The sequence below is a fragment of the Ambystoma mexicanum genome, chromosome 2p (assembly GCF_040938575.1).
Source record: "Ambystoma mexicanum isolate Mex_15411 chromosome 2p, UKY_AmexF1_1, whole genome shotgun sequence".
In the NCBI taxonomy this organism is placed as follows: Eukaryota; Metazoa; Chordata; class Amphibia; order Caudata; family Ambystomatidae; genus Ambystoma; species Ambystoma mexicanum.
Window position 1 is genome coordinate 1,187,726,211 of NC_090923.1, and position 23,715 is coordinate 1,187,749,925.

General features: G+C 48.6%; 1 protein-coding gene across 2 annotated transcripts in view; it reads left to right on the forward strand.

The window, feature by feature from the left end:
- PLXNB3 (plexin B3) overlaps positions 1-23,715 on the forward strand; it is a 446,830-nt gene that overhangs the window by 156,687 nt on the left and 266,428 nt on the right. For both annotated transcript variants that reach the window (XM_069645379.1, XM_069645380.1), the window contains exon 2: positions 21,452-21,601. In XM_069645379.1, the coding sequence (XP_069501480.1) occupies positions 21,491-21,601 (111 nt within the window). In that variant the 5' untranslated portion in view covers positions 21,452-21,490. The remainder of the gene's footprint in view (positions 1-21,451; positions 21,602-23,715) is intronic.

Consider the following 23,715-nt stretch of genomic DNA (forward strand, 5'->3'; position numbering starts at 1 on the left):
AACCTGTTATTACCCCTACCCTGGGCTGTATGCATTTCCAATCTTTTTCTCGTTTACACACAATTTGTACTATCACAGCACCGGATTAAAGTGAAATGGCTTGCATTATAAATGAAAACCTACTTTACAGGCTGTTTAGGGGGGGGCACTTGGGCAGCTGAGACCTATTACGTAATAATTTAATAATAATAATAATTTGGCATTTATATAGCACTACGAACCCTCAGGTATCTGAGCGCTGCTTATTACCCACGGTGTGTGGTGCTCCTTTATCGACCTCGGAAGGATGAAAGGCTGAGTTTGGCCCTGCCGGAATTCGAACCTGCGTTAGCAAGTTCTGCACGGATGTCAAAGTGAGCGCTCTACTCGCTGTGCCACTTGACCGGTAAAACGGCAGAACTGATCTGAGATATTGCATGATGCTCGATAACGGATAGCAAACCAACGGTGGTCAGACATCTTGGAGGTTCATGTTGACACTTTTCTTCAAAGACTGAGTATTAAAGCCTAAGGGCCTGCTTATGAGTGGGGGGGAAAGCATGCAGTTTCCAAAGTACCATCTAACTATATTTTTTATTTATTTGCATTTTTAAAGTGCTCACACAGCCCGCGGGCATCGAGGCGCTGTTACAGGATTTGTGTTTTTTCAGTTGCATAATTGTTTTCTTTGTCTTAGGCCCTCATTAGGAGGATGGCGGAATGGGTTTACCGGCACCAGTAATAGTGCCGGTAAACCCATTTCGCCCTATTACGAGGTCTCCTCGCGGGACTCGCAATGGGCGCCTGGCAAAACCAGGCGTCCTTACCGGGTCCCGCGAGGAGACCAGGGAGCTAACAACGAGCCCGTTGTTAGCTCCTTCCCCATTCCCATTGAACCCTATGCAGGCTCGAATGGGGATGGACCGGGTCCAGGTTCCTCGGACGAGGAATTACCGGGTCCGCCAAGGTTGGCATGGCCCGGTAAGTCCTCATTTGAGGAACCCAGGCACGGTATACGGTAAGGAGGCAACCATGCCACTAAATGCGGCATGGTTACCTCCAACCTCCTAATGAGGGCCTAAGTTGCATATTTATAACGCGCTTAAATACCCAGAGGTTTCTAAGTGCGGACCCGGGGATCGAGTCATCTTGCTTCCAAGGTGAACACGTTGCCCCTAAGCTATCCTCCCGAGACCTATGAGCTGGGATTGGCTGAAAGATGTACTGCATGGGTGAATATGGGCCATGTATCCCGTGATGTACATATCCTATGCAATCCCAACATGGTAATGTGGTTTGTGGGGGGAGGAGCGGTTATTTTGCAAACTTGGTATGGTACCGTTACACCTTAAGCACGATGTGGACTGAAGTATCCGATTTATGAGGCCATAGTTTGTGTACTATTTATTACTACGTGCATCTTAATTGCCAATAAGCTGTAGGCATCTTGTCGTGGCTGCCCCCATATGCTTTCGAACTAAAGTAGTTTTTTAACCTCTCTGATCTGAGATTAGGGTTTTACAACTGACCCTGTACTTGAAGCTAACCTGCTTTGGGCAAGCCCTCCTTTTCTATAAGATGGGGCACTGGCTGGTTGGGCTCTTATCTCGAAGGGAAGAGGAGTTTCTTATCGGTTTCATCGTTGGCTGAACCCTATGTACAGTGGCGGCAATAATGCAAGTCTTTTTTTTTTTTTTTCTGCTCCGGAATGTGGGTGGTTTCGTTTGAGGGTGTCCTTGTAAATGTTTTGGACAGATGAATTGTGCCAGTGGCTTTATGACATATGTACATGTGTGCCCTCCTTTCTGTAAGTCTGCATCCATTAACATGCAATGTTGTATTATGTTTGTACTTGTCATTTATACAGCGCCTTTTACCATTATTATAGTCTCAATGCGCTGTTCCCAATATTGTTGGCAAAAACGTCCTTTTAGTTCTGGCTCACCCGTGCTTCTCTAGCACTGTGTAGTGAGTAAAGAAAATTGTGTAGAGAGGCTGGAATCTGGGGACAATGTCTGCCTTTGAGTTGTGCAGTTCTACCTCATAGGTGTTACCACCTAGTGACTGCATCGTTTTGGCTCAAGCATGTGATGTCGGGATAGGCCAGTTCAGCTATGCCACGCATGCCACAGTGCCGCCCTGTCACCATCCCTCAAAGTTAATTCCAGTTCAGAGCCATTGGCAATGCATTCTGGGTCTGCACATTACCTCAAAAGCATGGTTTTTACTCCAGAAAAGTCTCCCTTGTATGGCAGTAGTGATGTATACATAGCTTTCCCAACCCAGGACAGACCTCTCAAGGATGCAGAGAACCACATACGTGTGTTCAGCCTTTAGGTCACTAGCGTGGCTGAGTCGAACATCCTTTGTGGTGGGAACATTGGGGCATGGTCCGCAAACACCGCCATTGTGGTGGTGGATCTGAAATGTGAGAGGAGAATAGACTGTTTCAGCTTGGCCACACATGAGCCAGCCTTCTCCAGTGGACCTGCATAGAATTTGAAATGCACCACACCGTGCACATGATATATGATATATTTTATTTATATCGTGCTCTTACACAGGTGTTTCAGAGCGCGACCAGGCAAAGGGAGGGGAACAGGGGAGAAAACAAAAACAACGATCTTACTTGGCCCAGTGACATTGAGAACGTGCAAGTGTATGGGGAAGGGAAAAAGGGGGAAGTGCAGAGCATAGGAGAGAAACAAAATAAATAGTAAGTACATGAATAATTAAATAGTGTTAGCAGTGGTAGTGCCGCCTGTAAGAGGCAAAGGTGCTAGGTTAGTCAGATAGGGAGTATCTGATAAGTGCAGAAGAGTGGGTGGGGAACTGTGTGGGTACAGACACAGGCCCCAGTGCAAGGGGTGGCCTGGAGGCAGTGCAGGGGGATGGCAGGGTGAGCAGGTACCTGGGCCCGAAGGGCAGAAGGTGGCCAGGTGCAGAGTGCCGAGGGAAAAAGGCAGATCAGCAGGGGAGAAGCGGGGCAAAGGCAGAAGCGAAGAGGAAGGTCTTGAGGAGCTTCCGGAACCGTAGATGGTTCTCCTCCAGTTTCATGGTGGCAGTGAGGCAGTTCCAAAGGGAGGCCCCGGCCGAAGACGGAGATCTAGCTCCAGCTCGTTTCTTTGAAAAACGACTGACCGTGAGGGAGTTGGAGGAGCGAAGGGCTACAGAGGGGAGGTATTTACGGAGGGATAGTTGAAGGTATTTTGGACCCAGGCCCCAAAAAGCCTTGTGGACAATGCAGAGGGTTTTAAATTTAATCCTTGCATCCACTGGGAGCCAATGAAGGGATTTCAGGGCTGGAGAGATACGATCCCAGGGCTTGAGGCCAAGGACAAGTCTTGCAGTCCTGTTCTGGATTAGTTGTAAAGGGCGGAGAGTAGAGGCAGTTAGATTTAGAAAGAGGCTGTTACAGTAGTCCAACTTAGAGAGAATCAAAGCTTGAGAGACAGTGAGCTTCTGAGGGAAAGTGAGGAAAGGCAGAGTACCTCTAAGGAGGTGCAATATGAAGTTTGATTTTTTTTTGAGACATCAGAGATGTGTGGGGAGAAGGAAAGTGTGGAGTCACAGATGACCCCGAGGTTCTTAGCTTTGCAGGTAGGGGCAGGAGGAGGGCCAAGGGAGGCTGGCCAGAGAGTGAGGGGAAAAGATGGAGAGGGCCTATGGAAAGGCAAAGGGCGGTCAGGGAGCAGGGAAGGAAGTGGAGCAGGTGGAGTGCATGGTTAGGGAAGGAAGTGGAGCAGGTGGAGTGCATGGTTAGGGAAGGAAGTGGAGCAGGTGGAGTGCATGGTTAGGGAAGGAAGTGGAGCAGGTGGAGTGCATGGGTCTCCTAAAAAGATGAGGAGGCCTACATTGCTAAAGCAGGACACATAAGCAAAGCCAAAACTATTTGCTTTGCAAATGCTGGATTTAAAAGGCATCACTGCTTAGTAGTGGCTTAGCTCTCTGTCTCCACCTCCACCACCCAAGTCAGTGGATCATTTCTTCCTATCCTTGCTCCCTCCCTTGCTCCCTGGCACTGCCTGCCTTCCTTGCTCTGTACTTGCATTCCTTGCTCTGTCCCTGCCTTCATTCCTTCTTCTGCCCCCGCCTTCCTTCCTTCCTTGCTCTGCCCCCGCCTTCCTTCCTTCCTTGCTCTGCCCCCGCCTTCCTTCCTTCCTTGCTCTGCCCCCGCCTTCCTGCCTTCCTTCCTTCCTTGCTCTGCCCCTGCCTGCCTTCCTTCCTTCCTCCCTTGCTCTGGCCCTACCTTCCTTCCTTGCTCTGCCCCCGCCTTCCTTCCTTGCCCTGTTCCCGCCTTCCTTGCTCTGCCCCGCCTTCCTTCCTTCCTTGCTCTGCCCCCGCCTCCCTTCCTTGCTCTGTCCCAGCCTTCCTTCCTTGCTCTGCCCCTTGCTGCCTTCTTTTGCTCCCCTCCTTCCCGCCGCTCCTACCGTCTTCCCTTTGCTCACCTCGCGTTGTGTTCCCTTTGCCTATCCCCTTTGCTTCCCACCCCCTACCCGACCCTTGGGCAGTTTCTCCCCCGCTTGTGCTCTAGTATGGGTGAGGTCATGCAAGATGCGTGTGCACGTTGCATGATGCCCTGTCGGGGGTGTTGTGCGTGTGGTTGGCACCCTGGCACGCTCTTCTGCGGGGTGGCGAGTGAGGTATTGGCACGCGTGTGTGCAAGGCCTTCTTGGCCAGGGTAGTGTGCGCAAATTGTACGGGGCGTGATGGGCGTCCTGCATCTTTCTGTGCACGGGGGTGCGTGCCCCCTCGGCGGGCTCTTGTGCGCGGCATTACTTGGCCTGACATGGTTTTGGGCACAGAGCTGTGAACATGACTCATTCGTTAGAAGTCTGTTATTCTCGCACTCCTGCACGATAGTCGCCCATTGTTCCCGCTCAGCCAGCGCCTTATCTTGCGACACTCTCTTCACCGGAGGCACAAAGAGGGGCATTGAGTGCCTGGGCTGGCAAGCACTGTTCCGGGGGCGGTCTGCTCGACGGTGCACACTGGGTGCGAGGCCCAGGAAGCTGGCCTCCCTTCCACCACCCACCGCCGCATGAGCAAGGCGGCGACCTTGGTGTTCGCGCGGGGGAACGCCTCTGAACTTCGAGTCACACGGCAACGTCTGAAGTGGACGTGATCGGAGAGCGTGGAGCCTGCAGGTCACAGCTTCTGGCACCTGGCGGTGCTGATTTTGCAATTTAACCCCCACACGCTCGAAATTCTGGTACCTACTGCCATGAACGCCCTGTCGTGCATCGTTTAGTCTTTCAGCCAAGGCAAAAGCTGGCGACCATGTGGGCATGTGAGCAAAGAGCAGGATGCATAGCGGGCCATCCCCTACACTGCCCCCCCCCTTATGCCAGACACAGATGCCATGGTTACTTTCCACAGAAACGATGCATATTTTTTGGAAACAAAAAAATCACATTTATTGTAGTCGAGCAAACCAATGTGGGGTGGCCCCAGCCTGCAAAGCAATGTCCTACAGCACCTTTTTATAAAGCTGGCTGAGCCCTAAGTGGGGCTCGGGCAGGCCCAAGCCCCACTTAGGGCTCTGGCCTGACCTCCCCCCCTCCCTCCACCCCCCCCAATCTTGTGCCGGTTCCGGCCCAAAGCAGAGGCCGGCCACGAGCCCCACCTAGGACTCTGGCCTGACTCCCTCTCGGTCCAGTGCCTGTCAAAAGCAGGCACTGGCCACGAGCCCCACCTGGAGCTCGGCGAACTTGATTTCAAAATAAACAAATAAAAAAACAGTTTGCTTTTGCCTTTTTTCCGGCACCTAACTGCCAGCATCACGTCCTATCCTTGCTGGTAATACAGCGCCGACTCAAGGGGAGAGCTGTTCAGTGCAACCTCGCCGCAGCGGCATGCGGTGATTTAGTAAAGTGGCAGCACAGCGCTGCCTGCCTAATCCCCGCCACACTCTTTCCACAGGAAGTCCGATCTGCTGCGATGACTGACGCTATCACAATCCAACCTCTTATAGAAAGTATACTTGGATGTTCCGCTTGAACCTTTCACAATCCCTCGTAGGTTTCTCTTATTTGCCACGTAGTATGGCATGACTGACGTATTTTTTGTATATAAGGCTGTTTTTATGAGAAATTCATTGAGAGCTCAAGCGAACGTCTGTTGATGTTCGTTGTAACTCCCTGTTTTAGATAATTGTTAATAAAACCACAACCTTTGCCATCTTTCTGAGTTGGTTCAATTATTTGGTGTCAGTTATTCTGCATCCCGATCCATTGCATGCCTGATACCCATAGGGCCATATGCTCACGTGGTGTTCATTTTCCATTAACAAAATGACCACAATAATGGGATATTACTGAATACATTTTTGTTTCCTATGGCCGGATGCAATGGGCCTAATACACAGTATTCTGAAGTGGGTGGGGGCAGAAGGGGGCTTTCTAAACAATCCCAGCTGGGTAGTTTTCTGAGTTATAAATCATGAATGCCGAAAAAAGTGAAGCTGCCATTAATGCCCTTGGGGTGAAACGTGGGCGTGTTCCTTTTTGTCACCTAGGTGCCCAGCCCGACCCACCACCCGCAACCCAACTCCCCCACATTTTTAAGTTTGCCCTTTAGATCTCCCAGGGTTGCAACAAGATGTATTGTCCACGGGTGACATGTATCACTTCCAGTTTGCGAAGTAGCAGGCTTCCACCTCTGGGTAGCAACTGCCAGGCAGTAATAGACCCGGGACCACTACATTCAGTTGACGAGGAGTCTCGACTGTCCGTAAAGGTAGCCAGTGCCTGTCGAGCCTATTACGAATGGGGGGGAGGGGGGGTTGCAAAAAAAGTGAGTTGAGCCAGCAGCCCCCAGCTTGAGTGCTTGCACAGGAGCCCAGAGCCGGGTAAGGCTGGCCCAAGGAACGCCCCTTCCACCTCCCTCTGGAGAGGCGAGAGGTTGTTTACCCCTAGGGGTGGGGGGGGGGGTTAGAGACGCGGCCCGCTATGCAGGCTGTCCCTCTAGCGCCCTCTCCAAGGGCTGGACAGCCTCTAAGATAGCAGGCCATGTGTGCCTTGCAAACCTAATTTGTGGTGGAGTTAAATGTAAACTTAATGAATGTGTAACACAGCTGGGCAGTCGAAGTAGAGACGGGGAAAATATCTGACTTGCTGTGTGCCCTCGTAGACTCCGGATCTGCAGGCGCATGCCTTGGTTTACTGTGACTGATCCCAAAGTGGTATGTGTGTTTCAGAGCACTGAGGGTTGTGGCGGCAAATCATGAACGGTCAGTGGCTAGGCACTCTCAATACAAGGTCTTCCCTGTCCCTCTGCCCAAGCCGCAAAGCCGGGGGTGGTGGGGTATAGAGATGGGGTGGCGCATTGCTTTGCATACTGGATTAAGAGACTGTGCTTCAGTCAGTTAGTCCCCTGCTGATGCATTGTCTGATCTTGAATATCTCGTACTATTTCAATAAAGAGCCTGGTAGCTTTGGGGTATGTGTGGAATATGAAAACTGCCTTTACTCGCCTCCTCCTCGTCATCTTGGCATGGCGCCCCGTCTCTCACATGATGGCATGATGAGGCATCCTTGAGAATGTTTTGCCAACCCAAAATGTGAGCATGGAGTCGCACTCTACCAAGGGATATGTTCCCTTCAAGATTTAATTGCAGGCATAAATCGCCCCCTCTACCAACACCTACCCCTCCCTGTCAATTTACTTGTTTCACAGGATTTTAAAGGCTGTCCTTTCAAAGATGGTAGAAACAAAAAGGCCCTTAGGATCACCAGAGTTTCACAGATCATATCACCAACGTAACAGTAGGACTAATTTTTGACAGTGGCCGCCATGGCTACACTTCAATCATTATGGTTGTGCTTTGCAGAAAACATTGAAATTGTGCTTTTTAGGTTTGAAAGATTTACACATGTATAATCTGCCAGCAACCTCTAGGAAACACTCAAAGGAGCTTTTACTTCGATTCATAGTCCAGGCATGTCGGTGAAGCCGTTTCACGAGGATCCCATGTGGAACGATGAGTTAGTTTTACGGCTGTGTAGTGTCTGAAGTTCACACAAATAAACCAGAAGCAGGAAGGACCCTGGAAGCCGGTAAGTAGAAATATGAATACGCTTTATTCAGTTACAGGGATTCAATGAGATGGGAGGTAGGAGCTAAGGTAGATGCATCCTTCTATGTTTCATCTCCCATCCTCTGTGTCCCAACCGTCAACCCTGGAACCTTGAGGTGACATAGGGTTCCCAGCCAGCTGACATTCTATGGCTTGCAATTGTGCACATCAATGCAAGCCCAATGCTACAGGCTGTTAACTTGGAGGTTGGTGGCTCGGCCCGACTTTTATGTCGATTTTATAAACCTTCTAACAGATTTCTAAGAACGTGATGGTTCTGGCGATCGTCTCCCCAAAAACAAGATGGGGCTTTAAAATAAAGAAAACTCTCTCGGTTGGGGGCACAGGGCACCAAATTCCAGAACATTCCCAGCAAAACCAGGCCGTCTTGTCACCCTACTTACAAAAGACTTTATCAGGCGTGCCCTAGTACTGTCACCAGGGAGGGCTACCTCTAATGTGTGTCCTGCCTCATTCCCCACTTGCATACCCGTATCCAGGCCCATCATGGGGACCTGGTTTCAGAAAGGAGCTGGGCAGTACACAGGCTAGTACATCAAGGTAGAAAGATGGCTGTGACCCACTTCTGCTTCTAAAGGTCTACAAAATGCTCAACTTATTCCACCGGCTCTGGTGATCCTATCCGGAACCTAGGATTCTTCATGGACACTAAAGTGTAGAGAAGCAGACGTACACATCTGCAGGAGATCCTACCCCACCCCACCCCACCCCCACCTCCTCTGTATTGGAGACATGAGAGCGTGCTCTTTCTAACACCAGCTATTGTACCAATGCTGCAGCGAGTATTTGGAAGACGGTATCTATTAAGACAACCATATCAAATGTACCCTTGAGTTGATGACGCCCCGCAGGAGAAGATCCCTTAAGGAATATGAGAAAGAGCTAAAAAAAAATGGTCTGACGTCATAAAGTGTGCACCAAGTCCTGAAATACTGAATAAAGACAATGTATGAATCCTAGAGAGGAAATGACGAAGTAAAGACTCAGGTGAACCTTAAATGTGTAAAAGAAGATGATTACACATTAGAAAGTGCTGCAGAAATCAGAAGTATAACGAATGTACATACGCTGAAACGCAAGATAGATCAAGTCATTTTATAGGCTAGCTACAAGTAGTGAACATAAACTGGACATTGGTATCATGAAATAAGTAAGCCAAAGAACCATGAAGGGAGAATGAAAGGCTGTGTCGCAGTAGAATAGCAGGTTGTTGGAGCCGCGATGGGAGGTTGTCTGGCCTGAAGCCAGAAACTGAAGTCGAGGTCAGCCATCTACACTGAAGAGGAACGTGTGCGCGGGGATGAATCCTCTCATGTTAATGTGCAAGAAGGAATACAGAAGATGCCAAGTCCTAATTCATTAAAACATTTAAAAGCTTGCAGAATGAACCGAATCCTGGTCTCTCGCCGCACGAGTTGAGGCTGAAAATAGGGCTCGAACTTCCAGTTCCAGACATGATAGCGAGTGCCCTCACTCACGTTGCGTTCCTAGGACAAGAATACTCTGCAAGGCCAAATACCAAGAGAATTCCATGGCAGAAGACCTGGGTGATGAGGGATGTTGGGCTAATTGGGTGGTAGGGCAGCTCCATGTACCATCTACTTGCACCTGGGTCTTGGCTTAGGTGCTGCTGATTGAATCTAATGTTCCAGACATGGCACAAGTGTGCCAAACCATTTGTACAAATAAACAAATAAGCTGTCCACCTGATATCTGACAGCCAATAACAAACCTACCTCCTATATGATTGTATATCGAGATGTGTCTCTTAAACAATCCCAACCCTTGCTAGGTTTCTCACTATTGCCACGTAGCATGACGTCCTTCTGACGCACAAAGAAAGTATATAATTGCATTTCATGTGGAAATCGCAGAGAGAATGAGCGTACGTCAGTTGATGTTCATTGTAAATTCCCTGTTTTAGATCATTGCTAATAAAACAGCAACTTTCCATCTTCTTGAGTTTGTCCAGTTATTTGGACTGCAAATTATTCTGGTGCAATCCAATCCAGTAACAGATGCACGTTTCCAAGGGCCATAAACTCAAAAGCACCACTTCACATGACTGCGAAAGCGGCTTCTTACAGGTGGCCACTTAGTCTATCCTCCCGTTCCTTCCATCCAAAGACCGAACCGACATGATGGGCACAGTGATTCACTCATGTTAGGACCAGGCCAGCTCCTTACAATCTGGCATTACTGCAGAATATGTTTTTTTATTCTGATGACACTAGTCCCCAGATCCAGAGACACCAGTTTGTATTTAATACAACTGCATTCATTATATTTGTAGTGACATTAAGTTAAAATCTGAATTTTTTGTAATGTGTTCCTGGGAGAGTGCTAATCAGGTGTCTTGCCTGTTTTCTATTTGAGTTTTTTTCAGTAGTGCCCACCCTTCCTTTTTCACTTATTACTACAGAAAATTCCCATAATCTCCAACAGGGTTGGGCCTCCAGAAGGAAAACCTACTTCTCTCACCATCAAAATTCAAGCTCATCCACCAATCCCCTCTACATATGCACAGGGACGATCCGAAAGGCCGCAGGTTGGTTAACAAAGCCATCCTCCAGTGCCAACCTTCCGATGGTCGCTAGCAGCGATAGTCGCTAGTGTTTGCGGACATTGAATATAGGGGCTGCTTCCAGTCTTCGACCAACTAAAAAGTCACCCTCAAGCACCCCTGAAAAGGTATCTTTTTAAAGCACATTTCATACAGGTAGTGATGATTACCACAAAGGTGCAGTTTTCTCGGCAATGGGGGGTCTATAGCTTATAATCTATTCAATTAATCACTTTACTTCAGTACAATTTTCCCATTGGCACCCTAATGAGGGGCGCTAGCCAATAGGGATGCTCGGAACGTGGGATGTTCCTGTATGGTAGAAGCCCATGTTCCGAACAGCCAGCTCCCCCTTTACCTTTGCACTTCTGTCGCTAATGGTGTTTTATTTTTTTATTTACAAAAAAAGAAACTTTCCTGGACTGTGTGGCCCGGTGCTGCACAGCCCTGCTTTCCCTGAAGTCTGTTTTCATGTTCATCAACAGCGAAAACGAACTTCCAGGGCACCAGCACTGCTTGGCACCGGGCCGTGCAAGCAAGGTCCATTTATTTTTTTATTTAATAGAAAAGACACCATTCGCACCCGTGTTGGGCGCTAATGGGGATTCGAGCCACAGTGCGTAAATCCAAAGACTACTTAAGGTTTCACGGGTCTCAGAAGGCTTGACTGTTCCAAAGAGCTCTTTGGGGCAGGGTTCTTGATCCTTCTGGGTCACCAGGATCCATCCTAAACTGTTTGGATGGCTGTACGGAGGCAGCAAGGAATGGGGCAGCTTCAGGCTGCATGTGGAGCGTGAGCCGCGCGCCTTTCGAATATATCTGCCTGGGAATCCAAGCATTAACCTTGGTGTATCGGCCGTGAAGATGCAATGCTTGCTTGTTCCAACCAAAGTGCGGCTGGGAAGTCTGGAGTGGAGCTCTGACTCCGTTTCCTGGCATTCTGGGCAAAAGAAGACACTAGAGTTGTTACATAGGTGGTTCCTTTGACCACAAATATGGTGTGCAGTCTCATGCCTACTCCGTAACTGTAACATGAACTCAAATGCTACATGATTAGAAGTGCAGCAACTGTAGCCGGCGCCTAGGAAATTGCCAGTAAATAAGTAGGAGGAACACTTGTAGTTCCTCCAGATCACAACTTTCAGCAAAGACACCCTGGCAATCCAGTCGTCAAACCACATCTAATGCATGCAGGAAGTTTGGGATATTTTCTTAACATAGACCACTTTTTTTCCTCTACCAAACATCCTTAAAGTAATTACTGTTATTTTTGCACAAATGTGTACATTGGCTTGGATTCCCATCAGGTGCTACCACTAACAACGATGCATCCAAGTCACCTTATTCTATGATGTTCACCCTCAAACAGATGGACCAACTGAATGAATAATACAAGAAGGAAAAACCTGCAGCCCAGACTGCAAGTAAGGTGTGCGCTCGTCACGGAACTCGCCAAATGTTTTCAGTGATTTAACAATCGGATAGTCGTCAAAATTAGCAAACTATAATTTGTCTGAGTATATAAAATCTCCATTCACAACATTTGAACGAAAATAGATCGATGCGGCTTATTCATCTAATATATCTATACTGATTATTTAATCATCTGAAATGTTTCAACAATCGGATAATAAAATACATTCATACAAAATAAAAAAAGTTAATCAAATCAGAAAAAGGAAATCTTTCCAAACATTTGTAGTTCGAATGTAATAATTCTAACAAAAGCATTCAACAAATCACTCTTGGTGTCCTATGGTCACTCTACGCGTTCCGGGACAACCCCTTCATCAGGACTGCATGCACCATGTTTCAGAACAATTTCTGCAGTCCAATAGCAACCAGCGTACTAGTATCCGGACTGCTTCTCACGTTCACAATGTGTGCCCCCTTTTCTTAACCATGGTATGTTCGCGCCAAGAACTTCAAAATGGTCTTGCGACAATTTGCTGCGAGACTGTGCTGCACAAAACATGTATGTTCTAAAAGGAACATTTATGGGTATACTGTAGTCTGCTGCATGCTAGCATTTGAGAAAGGGTTTTCCTTTTATAATTTGAGGCTGAAGGGATTATCGGGTGCCAATCTTTTTTGTAGTTGGCACCGATACTTATATCTTAATTGTGTGCGACCTTTGGACGTGGTCTATCGTTTTAGAACCTAATGAATAAACCAGAAATTTGTATTCTGCTTGGGGAGATGAACAATTCTGCCGAAGGATGGTGAATGACTCCTTTTGCCAGCAAAGTTCCCATGTAATCATTCCACCCCTATGTCTCTCTCGCCCTCATTGCATTCCTTTCCAGGTATCGCCTCTGGGCCATCCCTTTCCTCCTGTGTCTGCTGACACAATCGCCTGAGTGGCAGGATTTGATAGGTGTGCATGTGGGGGAGGAGTTATTGACAGAGTGTAATTTCTGGTGCAGATCACCTGGTGCTCGGGACATTCCTATCCATTTTTTCAGAGGTCAATTCTTAAATGCTATTCAATCTTACTGTCGCGCTTGGATTTTGTGTGTTTGATACTTTCGTACTTTCACACACAGAAGACCTGTTAACAAGTGGAGGAGCTTGGTCCTGAAAGTGAGGTTGGCAAAGTAGGTCAGGCCTTAGCTTTGTGGTAGAGGGAGGCTCGGAAGTGAGGCAAGATTTTTGGAGAGAGGCTCAGGAGTGCATGTTTATTTTGGAAGGCTCAGGAGTGTGACCGGACCTGCCTACATTAGAGGAACAAAAACCCAGAGAATTAGGTCACCGAGCCCCGCCTACGACTTCGCACAGCTCCGCCCACACAAAAATAGATCTATTTTTTAAAACACACATTTACCAAAAAACATAGTGTACTTAGCAAACTGATACTCCATGCTAGAAGTGCACAGAGCGAGTAAATGCCAACGGGTCCATACAAAAAGCTCAGAGGCAGCAGAAAAATACACTTCTTTGCAAATGCTCCATCCTCGATTCTCAAATACCTTCCCAAACGCAGACCAGTGAGAGCCATGTCTGCACCCACCCATTGCCCTGCCAAGCTCCGAGCATTGGGTAGGGGAATCGGGTGGTCGGAAGATGTTTATACCCAGACAAGCCCCAACCCCAGAGACTGGTGCGAGAAAGCTCTGGATGAAGAATTGGGGACTCCTGGGAGTTGGTCTGTGCCAGTCACAGCGGAAAACACTACTCTGATGCCGCAATCCCCATACCATGTAGTGTTGCTATATGGTTCAGGATGCCAGGTATGGGCGGGATTTACATTCAATACTGAGCCTCCGTCCACGCCTCAACATGATTGGCTGCTATATTTCTTTCTGTAGCCAATCACATGGCAGCATGGGTGAAAATTCTCGGATTACCAGGATACCCGGAGACTCCATGCTCTTCCCCAGAGAAGAGCATAAAAACCCAGAGTCTCCACGCTAAACCCGGAGACTAGGCAGATCTAGGTGTGCGCTTGTTTATGGAGGGAGACTCGGGGGGGAGAGAATGTTTACGGGGGAAGGGCTCAGGAGTGTAACAACGTTTATGGAGGGAGGCTCGGGAGGATTGAGGACATGTTTACAGAGGGAGGCTCAGGTGTGAGGGAATGTGTATGGAGGGAGGCTCAGGTGTGAGGGAATGTGTATGGAGGGAGGCTCAGGTGTGAGGGAATGTGTATGGAGGGAGGCTCAGATGTGAGGGAATGTGTATGGAGTGAGGCTCAGGTGTGAGGGAATGTGTATGGAGTGAGGCTCAGGTGTGAGGGAATGTGTATGGAGGGAGGCTCGGGTGTGAGGGAATGTTTGCAGAGGGAGGCTCAGGTGTGAGGGAATGTTTATGGAGGGAGGCCCAGGAGTTGGAGCGTTTTTGTGGCAGTCCCGAGAAAAAGAAGCCACGCCAAGAAAGTTGTGTGTTTTTGGGACAAATAATGAGCGAGGCTGGAGAGCATGCACAGTGCGCGTGAAGAATGCATGGCTGGTACTCCACTGGCTTCCCAGCACAGGATGGCGAAAGGAGGAGTTGGGCCATTGGGTTGGCTCTGTCCCAGGCTCGAACTCTTGTACAGTGCGCCCATGGAAGTCGTCACCTTCCTCCGCCATCAATGGGGCTCTGTCTCGCTCCCCTAAATGTCAGAGTTCGGAGGTTTTCGGGTGGCGGTGGTCCCACGCCCCTCATAGGCCTCCTTGGCTCAGGCTGTGCAGAGGGCCAGGAACGGGGCCGCGGCTATGGAGGGCATTGTTAGATTAGCGCATGTTTCATTGCACATGGCCTTTCTGATAGAACATCCATATTAGTGAACACGTCACATCGGACAGGAAGAGCCCTCTTCTGCCTCTAGTGTGCTCAAAGGGAACAGCAACCCTATTATCCAGGATTCATCTTCCATGCTGGCCAAACGACCTTCATAACAAAAATAAACCAGTCCTAGTGTTCAGACAGCCCATGCTAGACTGTGCTGAGGAAGTTAAACCCTTTCACCCCCTTGTGATGTGGTTAATAGGGACGCTGGTTGACAGGCAAAGAGAGAGGCACTCCATCTATGGCAAGGTTGTCCAACTCGAGAGCCGGGGTCCCGATGTGTTTTCAGGATATCCCTTAATATTCATGAGGGAAAGTGTGCATACATTTAGAATCGTTGTGTAGTGATTTAACGCATGAATTTTAATAAGGGCTAGCTTGAATTTTAATAAGGGCTATCCTGATAACCCAACATGGATCCAGGCCTAGAGTTGGACAACCCACATGGACCAGAGCTCTTGGACCTCCCCTCTGGGGGTATCTAACACAGTCGGGCACCCAGCTTCCTTGGGCATCTGGCACAAGTGCCATGCCCCTTATCCAGTGTCCCCTGCCTCCGCTGGGGGCACCCACTTCCGCTGCCTTTGGTTATTTGGGGCACCATGTCTGTAGGCGGGCACCTGACTTAGACTAGACTCTAGCACAGGCCGGGCGCAGTCCTCCACGGTTGTCCCCGACACCTTTCAGGGAGCATGGGGTACCACTGGAGCCCCTTGTATCTTGGGTCGCTTTGCTCACCCTGTGCATGGCATGTCAAGGGCCAGCTCACACTATTGGGTTCTCTTGCCCAGCCTCACCTGCGGGGCAAGATGCACAGTGGGGGCTTTGTTTGGAGGCAAATACCTGAAACGGATCGAGTACCTTTGTGAAAAAGAGCCCAACTAGAGCAACGCGGAGTATCGGCTGATCCTCTGTTGCATTGCCAGCGTCAGTTAAAAGAAGGGCATGCAGTCATCTACTGGCACAGAGTATTTTGTTGATCCCTGGCCAGGAATTATATGTACGGTGCAGAAGAAGGACTCTGGCACAAAGGTGGAATCTTTGGGGCGATAGACTGGAAAACCTCTTTCCCCATTTCTAAGAGGGCTTTCCTTGCCTCAACTGAAGCTCTAAGGTGACTGTCCGGATGCAGGATGTCTGTTAAAGCAAGTGGCCACCGCCCTGTGTCAAGAAAGCCCTACTTCTAGCCCTTGCACCATCAACTAAGGAATAAAGCAGTACTGTTCTCATCCCAGGAGAATGCCTCCCTTCTCCTGGGGTTCAGTTGTCAAACGGCCTGGGTGAATGCCTCCCTTTCCCAGGTCACAACGTTCCAAAACAATATTTGCTTTGTGTGCCAGGAGAACGCCTCTCTTCTCCTGGTGGTCAATCCCCGTCTCAACACAAAGTTACAACAATATTCATTTTCTCAGTGGGCTAGGAAAATGCCTCTCCTTGTGTTTGGTCTGTCTCCAATTAGCCCGGGGGAATGACTCCCTTCCCAAGGTCTGTTGGACCTTCCCCTCAGTCCGTGGTACCAGGAGAATGACTCCCTTCTCCTGGTAATCATTAAGCAATCTCTTACAACCAGTGGGACTGTCTCCTAACCCGTGGTGGTCTTCTCATTAGGTTTGACATTTATAATACCCAATTTTGAATGTTATGAGGTTCCATGAATCTGGCTTCTTTCTTCGTCTTTGGTATGACCCACTTGGTCCACTTCCCTGCCAAGTACTGCCACGAGCGAGGAAGATGACTTGTATGACTCTCTTGGTTTGGGTCCTCGACCCTGGAGTCTCTCCCCCTTCTCTTTATGGCCCCTTAGCAGGCTTGCTTGCCAAGTACTGACCCGAGGAAGAAAGTCCTGCTTGTTATATTTGTACATGATTTTTGCCTCCTGTACCTTCCAGCCCCTGCCGGTCCCTGCACCTCTCCCGTTACCTTGTCTGTTCCCGGAATGCTCGGATGGTTCTTCCTGTTGCCTCTCTCCTACTCAGTGTGCTGCGCGGGCATCTGTGTCTCTGTGCCTTCACCTCACAGATCTCCTGCTTGGCCCTGGGAGCAATGGTATGGATGCTGCTTCTTGCGTTTGTCCTCTTGACTCCGGGAGCTGACGGCTCTCGGCTCTGTTTTGACCTTCTCCCCGTCTCCTTGATGCTTCCCGGGCTTCACAGTCTCTGGTCCTGGTTGGCTTTGACACTCCGACAGGCAGTCCTTCTTTGGTTTGTATGGTATAAAAGGAACCAGGCCTCTGCAGAAGTCTCTACTGCTGCAGTTCCTTCTTGGTATTGCTCTTCATTGTTCCTGTGTTCCACCTCGTCCCAGTACTTGGATTACCTATGTTCCTGATGATGATCTTCTTCTCCGTACTTTCCAGGACCTTGAGTTGATTGATTTTTTTTTAATTTCTTAAGCGCGAACTGTCGCCCAAAGACATCTTGGCGCTAGAGAGGGAGATAAACATCCATGCAGAATCATTGTAGTTAGTCTACAATAGTCAGTGGTCGAAGTGAGCGGGAGCGGTCAGGAGCGGTGCTCCGGTACTTTTTAAAATTACCTCTTATAGCTCCTATACTTTTATTTTAAAAAGAAACTGTTCCGGAATGGTTTCGTTTTAAAATAAAAGTGTAGGAAGAAGTTGAAACTTGCACTTGCACTGACAGCGGGTGCAAGTGTTTGGGGTGTGTATTGTGTTTGTGGGAGGGGCGTGATGAGGGGGTTTGTGGGGAGTGGGTGCCGGCCAGCAGAGAACATAGTTCTAGTACTTCTTTTTCTACACTTCGACCACTGACAATAGTACATAGTCTACAATAATACATAGGTCTACTGTCTACAAAGTGGATAGGAGAAGGAGAGGCTAGAGTGTGTGGGTGCTGGGGGGGGTGATCCTCTCACAGGGGTTATACCCTAGATGGTCGTCCTTCTCCGTTGGGGAAGGTTGGGGGGTGAAGCGGGGCTTGTCCCTCCCCATGAGCTCCTCCCATATTAAACCACTCTTTGGCCTCAGGGAGAAGTGATGACCTGTATTGAATATATATATATATATATATATATATATATATATATATACAGTGTTTGCCCCAAAGATAATGCAAATATTGACTATTTTTAATGTGCACATCACAGGCTTAAGTATCCCTTAAATTGCTCTGTCACATTTTGTGCCTTGTTTCTCTCTTAAAAACAAAAAAAAGTGAAATAGATGGCGTACAACACTGTTTTGTGAGCAAAAGGCTTTGTCTGGGATCTGTCACTGTCTAAGAGTCTTCTAGGACATTTCCTTTTACTCTTGCACACCCCCACCCCCTTCCTCAAGGCTATGAGCAGTGATGGCGCCTCCACGTACTGCCGGATTGTGAATGAGGCAATGGGAGGTCACACTGGCCTTGGGCAAATGGAATGTTGGCTTAGACATGAGCCTTTCTGCCTGCCACATGGCTGTTTAGTTTTTGTCCTCAATCTCAGACCATTCCGGAAATGTGGCTGCTACCTGTTGCACTCACGTGTGCTTGCTGAAAGACTGATGATAGCGCCCCTAGTGTTTACAACTGCTATAAGCTCTTCTCAATAACTATATTCAAGCCTCCATGAAGCAATGACTAAAAGTAGCTGACCGTGTCACACAGATTAGTTGTGTCTAAGCTTTAAAATGACAGTTGCAGAACACAGAGGATTGTGTAGGCTGACATTAATTTGCTTTCTGGTACATGTAGAGTTACATTCAGGTTGGTAAAAGCAAAATTGTAATGCCTCGTTTTTGCATAGCATCAAGGGTTCTACATTGGTCCGGTTGGTTTATATCGTGATTTGTGTACTTAAGTCGGGTTTATGAAACGGAGCATTATTTTAAGTCATTAAAACTGTACATTAACTTTTTTTTTTTAAGACTTTAGCTGGTATGTTTTTCCGTGTCTAAAGTACAGACTGGAATCCAAGTCCCATTTGAGAGAAAGTGTGTGATCCTGGACACACCATTTAATTTCAATGTGCTGTATCTTCCACAACTGGGGTGCCCAATGAGTTTCCAGTTATGGGGGTAGGGAGGCAGTACGTCGGGGAGTGTGTATAGGCACATGCCAGGTATTGGGTCTTTGTTTTAGGGGTGCAGGAGAAATGACTGGTTTGGGTTTTGTTTTGGATGGTTGAGAGGCAGGGGGCAAGGCGTGTATCTTTTGATGGCTCGGCTCGCATTTGGCTCTTAGAGACAAGTCAGGCCCCCCCCCCCCCCCCCCCGGGGCTCAGCTCTACAGCCCAGGAATCCTTTGGCTTCCCCTCCCCCTCCTCCACATTCAGGAGTGTTTCTGGCACAGTCGGGGCAACCGCCTAAAGGGTATGGCAGACTGTCACAGCGGGGCATCCTTCCTCTTCCACTGGCCGCAGCCCGATGGACTGGCAGAATGTGTGGCTACCAACTTGCCGGAATCAACTTTTGAATGCTGGGTATTGCCCATTTCATCCACTGGTGACTTCAGTGGTCGAAGTGAGCGGGAGCGGTCGGGAGCGGTGCTCCTCTACTTTTTTTAATGACCTTTTACAGCTCCTATACTTTTATTTTAAAAAGAAACCGTTCCGGAATGGTTTCGTTTTAAAATAAATGTGTAGGAAAAGTTGAAACTTGCACTTTCAGTGCACTGCACTGAACGTTCCCTTTAAACAGCAGTTGCAAGTTTTTGGGGGTATGAATTGTGTGTGGGAGGGGACGCGGTGATGGGGTTTGCGGGGAGTGGGTGCAGGCCAGCAGGGCACATAGTTCCACTACTTCTTTGCGTACACTTCGACCATTGCCTGCGATGCAGCGCCACAATGGCTTCTGTGCTGAGGTGGTACTGCATCAGACGGGCATGCCTCTGTCCGGGCACCAGCCCCCGCTCCTGGGCACAGCTGGTCTGGCACTGGGGGCAACGCTGGCGGGACACGGGGGAGGTCGCTGGTCCCGGAAGAATGCCGCCTTCATTCAAATGCCAGAGCCAAACCACGAGGGGTGAGGAGGTCACACGGCCCCAAACAGTGACCGCCTTCACTCCGTTCTTACAGATGGCCGACACAATCCCCGCATTCAAAACACGGGCGCTGTCACCAGCACACAGCTCTGGCCGCGTCCCTCAATCCCCCACAAGCCCTCTGCAGAACGGCCCGGCGCTAGGACCTGCATCTGCCGAGGCACCCAAATGCTGCAACGTTCACAGACCTGCCAACCTCCCCTGCCTGCCCGGCACCCCACGCCGCTGCCATTGCACTCCTGAAACCATGTACACGGCCTTGGCATAGACTCGTGCTAGTCAGTGAGGCGCACAGCGTTGTGGGAGTTGTCGGGGCCTAAGTGGGCCTTGGGGAGGCGGGGCAGGGGGAAGCAGGGGGATCCACGGAGCGGCATTGAGTTCTCTAGGGTCTGCTCTGCTTTGTGCCCTGAACAGAGTTGGGCCCCTGTGCACCTGTAAGGAAGCTTCATTTGTTGATCCATGGAGCCATCCAGATAAGCGCGGTCTCAAGTCTGTTTTACTGCAGTCAGTGCTGGCCTTAGTGGAGGCAGCGCCCCGGGCAGAAAAATAATTTTGCCCCACCCTGCGCCCCTGTTCAATGGGGGGGGGGGAAGGGGGGGGCAAATGTTTCTTTTTGGTGTTGTGAGAAGGTGTCCTTTTGAAATTAAATGTGCTCGCGGGCGCATCTGATAACGATAGGGTGCTGCAGCACCCTATTAAAATAATTATCTCCCCACTCCCAAGCTGGAGCAGGAAGTTAATCACTCATCAGCGCCCTATTCTAATGAAAACCACCCGCTCCCTGTCACAGCAGGCAAATAATCAGCACCCTATTGTTAAATGCGCCCGCTCCCCGGAGCGCATCTAATTTCAAAAGGACACTTTTCCTACCATTCCATCTCTGTGTAGGCTAGCCCCCTGTGGGGCAAATGGCGCCATGGGGGGCAATGGCACCCCTGGTGGTCGCTCGCCCTGTCTTGCCCGCCCTGACTGCAGTCATTTAGAAAAATACTATCGGAGAGGCTGGTGTCTGCCCCCGTTGGATGCCTGCACTGCAGTGTCTGTGCTCACACTAGCGGCTTCAGCAGCGAATGCCACACAGAGATCATCTGCTATTGTGTTATGTGGCACCGGCCTAAAAATGAACAAAGAAAGCATCTTTTCAATTCGTAATTACTGGGCACAGAGTGTATTTTACAACAAAAAATAACTACGTTTTAAAATTGAAAATGTATTTTTACTTGCCCAAGTGTACCCCAATCGATAATGAGAACGACTTTTTTACTCCTGTGAAAATCATTTTACTCCCCACCTCCAAAAGCTTGTATGGAATTCTGAATCCGTGTGAAGTGGTGTGTTCTCCCAGTATTTCTGTGACATGTGTGACCAAGGGTTGAGGTTTACGGGGGTGTTGGGGGGCGGGGAGCATGTGTTGGGCATTCTCCTTTTCTAAAGCTGGGGTCATTGTATTTCCTTCTGGGGCGTGTTTGGTGGAGGTGCTCATGGTTGTCTGCTAGGCCTCACACGAGAAGTGTTTGCCCGGCTAGCAAGTGGATGCTGACTGCTGTATTCCTCTACCCACAGGACCATGTACCCTGGAGCGCTGTGCCAAGCTTTGCTGCCATGAAGACTGGGTTCTGCCGGAGTGCCATGCACAGCTTTGCCGCCGTGAAGACTAGGGACTCCTGGAGTCCACACCGCACCCACCTGATCTGCCAGGCGCCCGTCGGAAGGGTAAGAGGCCTATCCTGGGCACAATATGGTTTCTGGGCAAGCTTCGGGACCGACTGGTGCCATGCATCCGATGCGCATGTGCGCAGTGCCAGGCGCGCCGCAGATTTGCAGGGTTTTATGTTTTCTCCAGTTCCTCTTCTCCTTGGGAGATCTATTTTGTCAGCACAGTATTCTGCATTTTTTCTATTTAATAACGGACACATTGTGTGGTCCAACCCCTGTGGGAACGAGGCGTTGCGTTCAGCACAGAACATGTATTTTGAAGCAATTTTCTGAAAAAGCTATTGGTAATTGTTTAACGTAGGACACAAAAGGCCTCCCTTTTAAGGTTATGGGAAATAGATGGTCTGAAGCAGTGTTTTAAAAAAAAATGTGAACAAAATGTTATTTGCAAAGCCTTTTCAAAATACTTGGATTCTATGGTTTGCTTTGACGTAAACTACTACAAACTCGTCGTTTTGGAGTTTGTGTTTTAAAATGAGACTCTGCACCCTGTTGTATGTCAGGGACGTCATTTGGGGTTCGCTTGGGGCTCTTCCTTGCCACCCTACCCCTGTGGTCTCCCTTGCTAAATGTTTACAAATGTTTAAGACCTTTTTTGGATTGGAAGCTGCTGGGCTGTGGCCAGCACCATGTGGCTCTTTACTTCTGGAGTGGCTGGCATTCTTGTTCAGACCTCTTAAAGCAAACAAATGAAACTGGCCGTTTGACAAGTGTAACACTTTGAGCAGTGACCCTAAATAAGAAGGAATAGGAATAACAAATAATTTATTTTTCTGGAATTCTATACAATAATTGCTAGAATCATTAAAGGTTTGTTTCAGGCAGACTTCCAGGGGGGTGGGGAGTGGGGGGCAGGGGAGAGGGTCACTGATTTAGTCTGGTCTTAAACGCCTCAGATTCACAATACAGAAAAAAGCTTCCAAAAAGAATTTAGAGTATAATAAGCATTCATTTCGGACTATGTAATTTGCTTTTTGCAAGTTGCAGTTATAGCGTGTTTTTTTTTTCTGCCGTTGTCTGTTACGATCATCACAAAACATTCCACCTCAATGTCCTCAGTCACTTCACAAATTCCTTGTGCCTAAAAGCTTGTGTACAATGTAGAAATGTTTGACCATGGCACATAAAGTGGCAGTTGATTTTATTGTGCTACAATTAATGATTTGTTGTAATGTGTCTATCTTTCCTATCTCCCTGGCATGCTGTTCAGGTATGTTTGTTTGCATGTATGAGGTAACGAGTGCCCAGAGAACGGGATGCCGTGTGAGTGCGCTGCTTTCCCTGCGCTACTCAAAATCCTTTAATACGGTTAGGAACCCCCCCAATGGTATGTATTTTGCCAACCTCTGAAGTCTGAAAAATAGATCCAGGCTGGGTTGACATGTGACCAACTTTGCCCCACACCTGCAGATGAACTGGCCTGCTGTTAAATCAGTTACCAGTTTAATGGTATCCACTACAGAGTGTAACTTGCTTTCTGACTTTGAGAACATTCAGACATGTAATTACTCATCTAATATAGTCGGTAAGATCGCTATATCGGTAACATGGCTCAATGGGTTGGGCGCTCGCTGCTGCGCTGTGTGTGTGTGATCTCCCGCCAAGGCCAACTCAGCCTTTCATCCTTCTGAGGTTGATAAAGAAGTACCAACACAGGTTGGGTGATATTGTATGTACATTTGTTCTATATGAAGCACTTAAGTGTAAGTGCTATGTAATAGCACATAATTATCACTTGGGCTTGGACATCTGCTTGCATTTACAGTAATTTGGTAATATGGGCCTATACACACTGATATTAACAATGCGTATGGTGATCCATTCTTGTATGAAATGTATATCACATTATAGTGATATCGTAACCATATGTTTTGTAGTGTATTTAGGAACAATGCTATGTGATGCCACTTCCTGTTTCGTCAAGGGTTGAAAGGTTGTGTTACATCGCTTCGCGTGATGTCACTTCAGGGTGGTGTCAAATGACCTCATTTCCTGTGATGTCATCAGAGGTCAAGGGTCATGTGATGTCACTTCCCCTACCCCTGCCATTTTGGTGAAATAAAGTCCCGGTTTGTGCCAATGCCGTATATTTCTGCAGATGTGTCGGACTC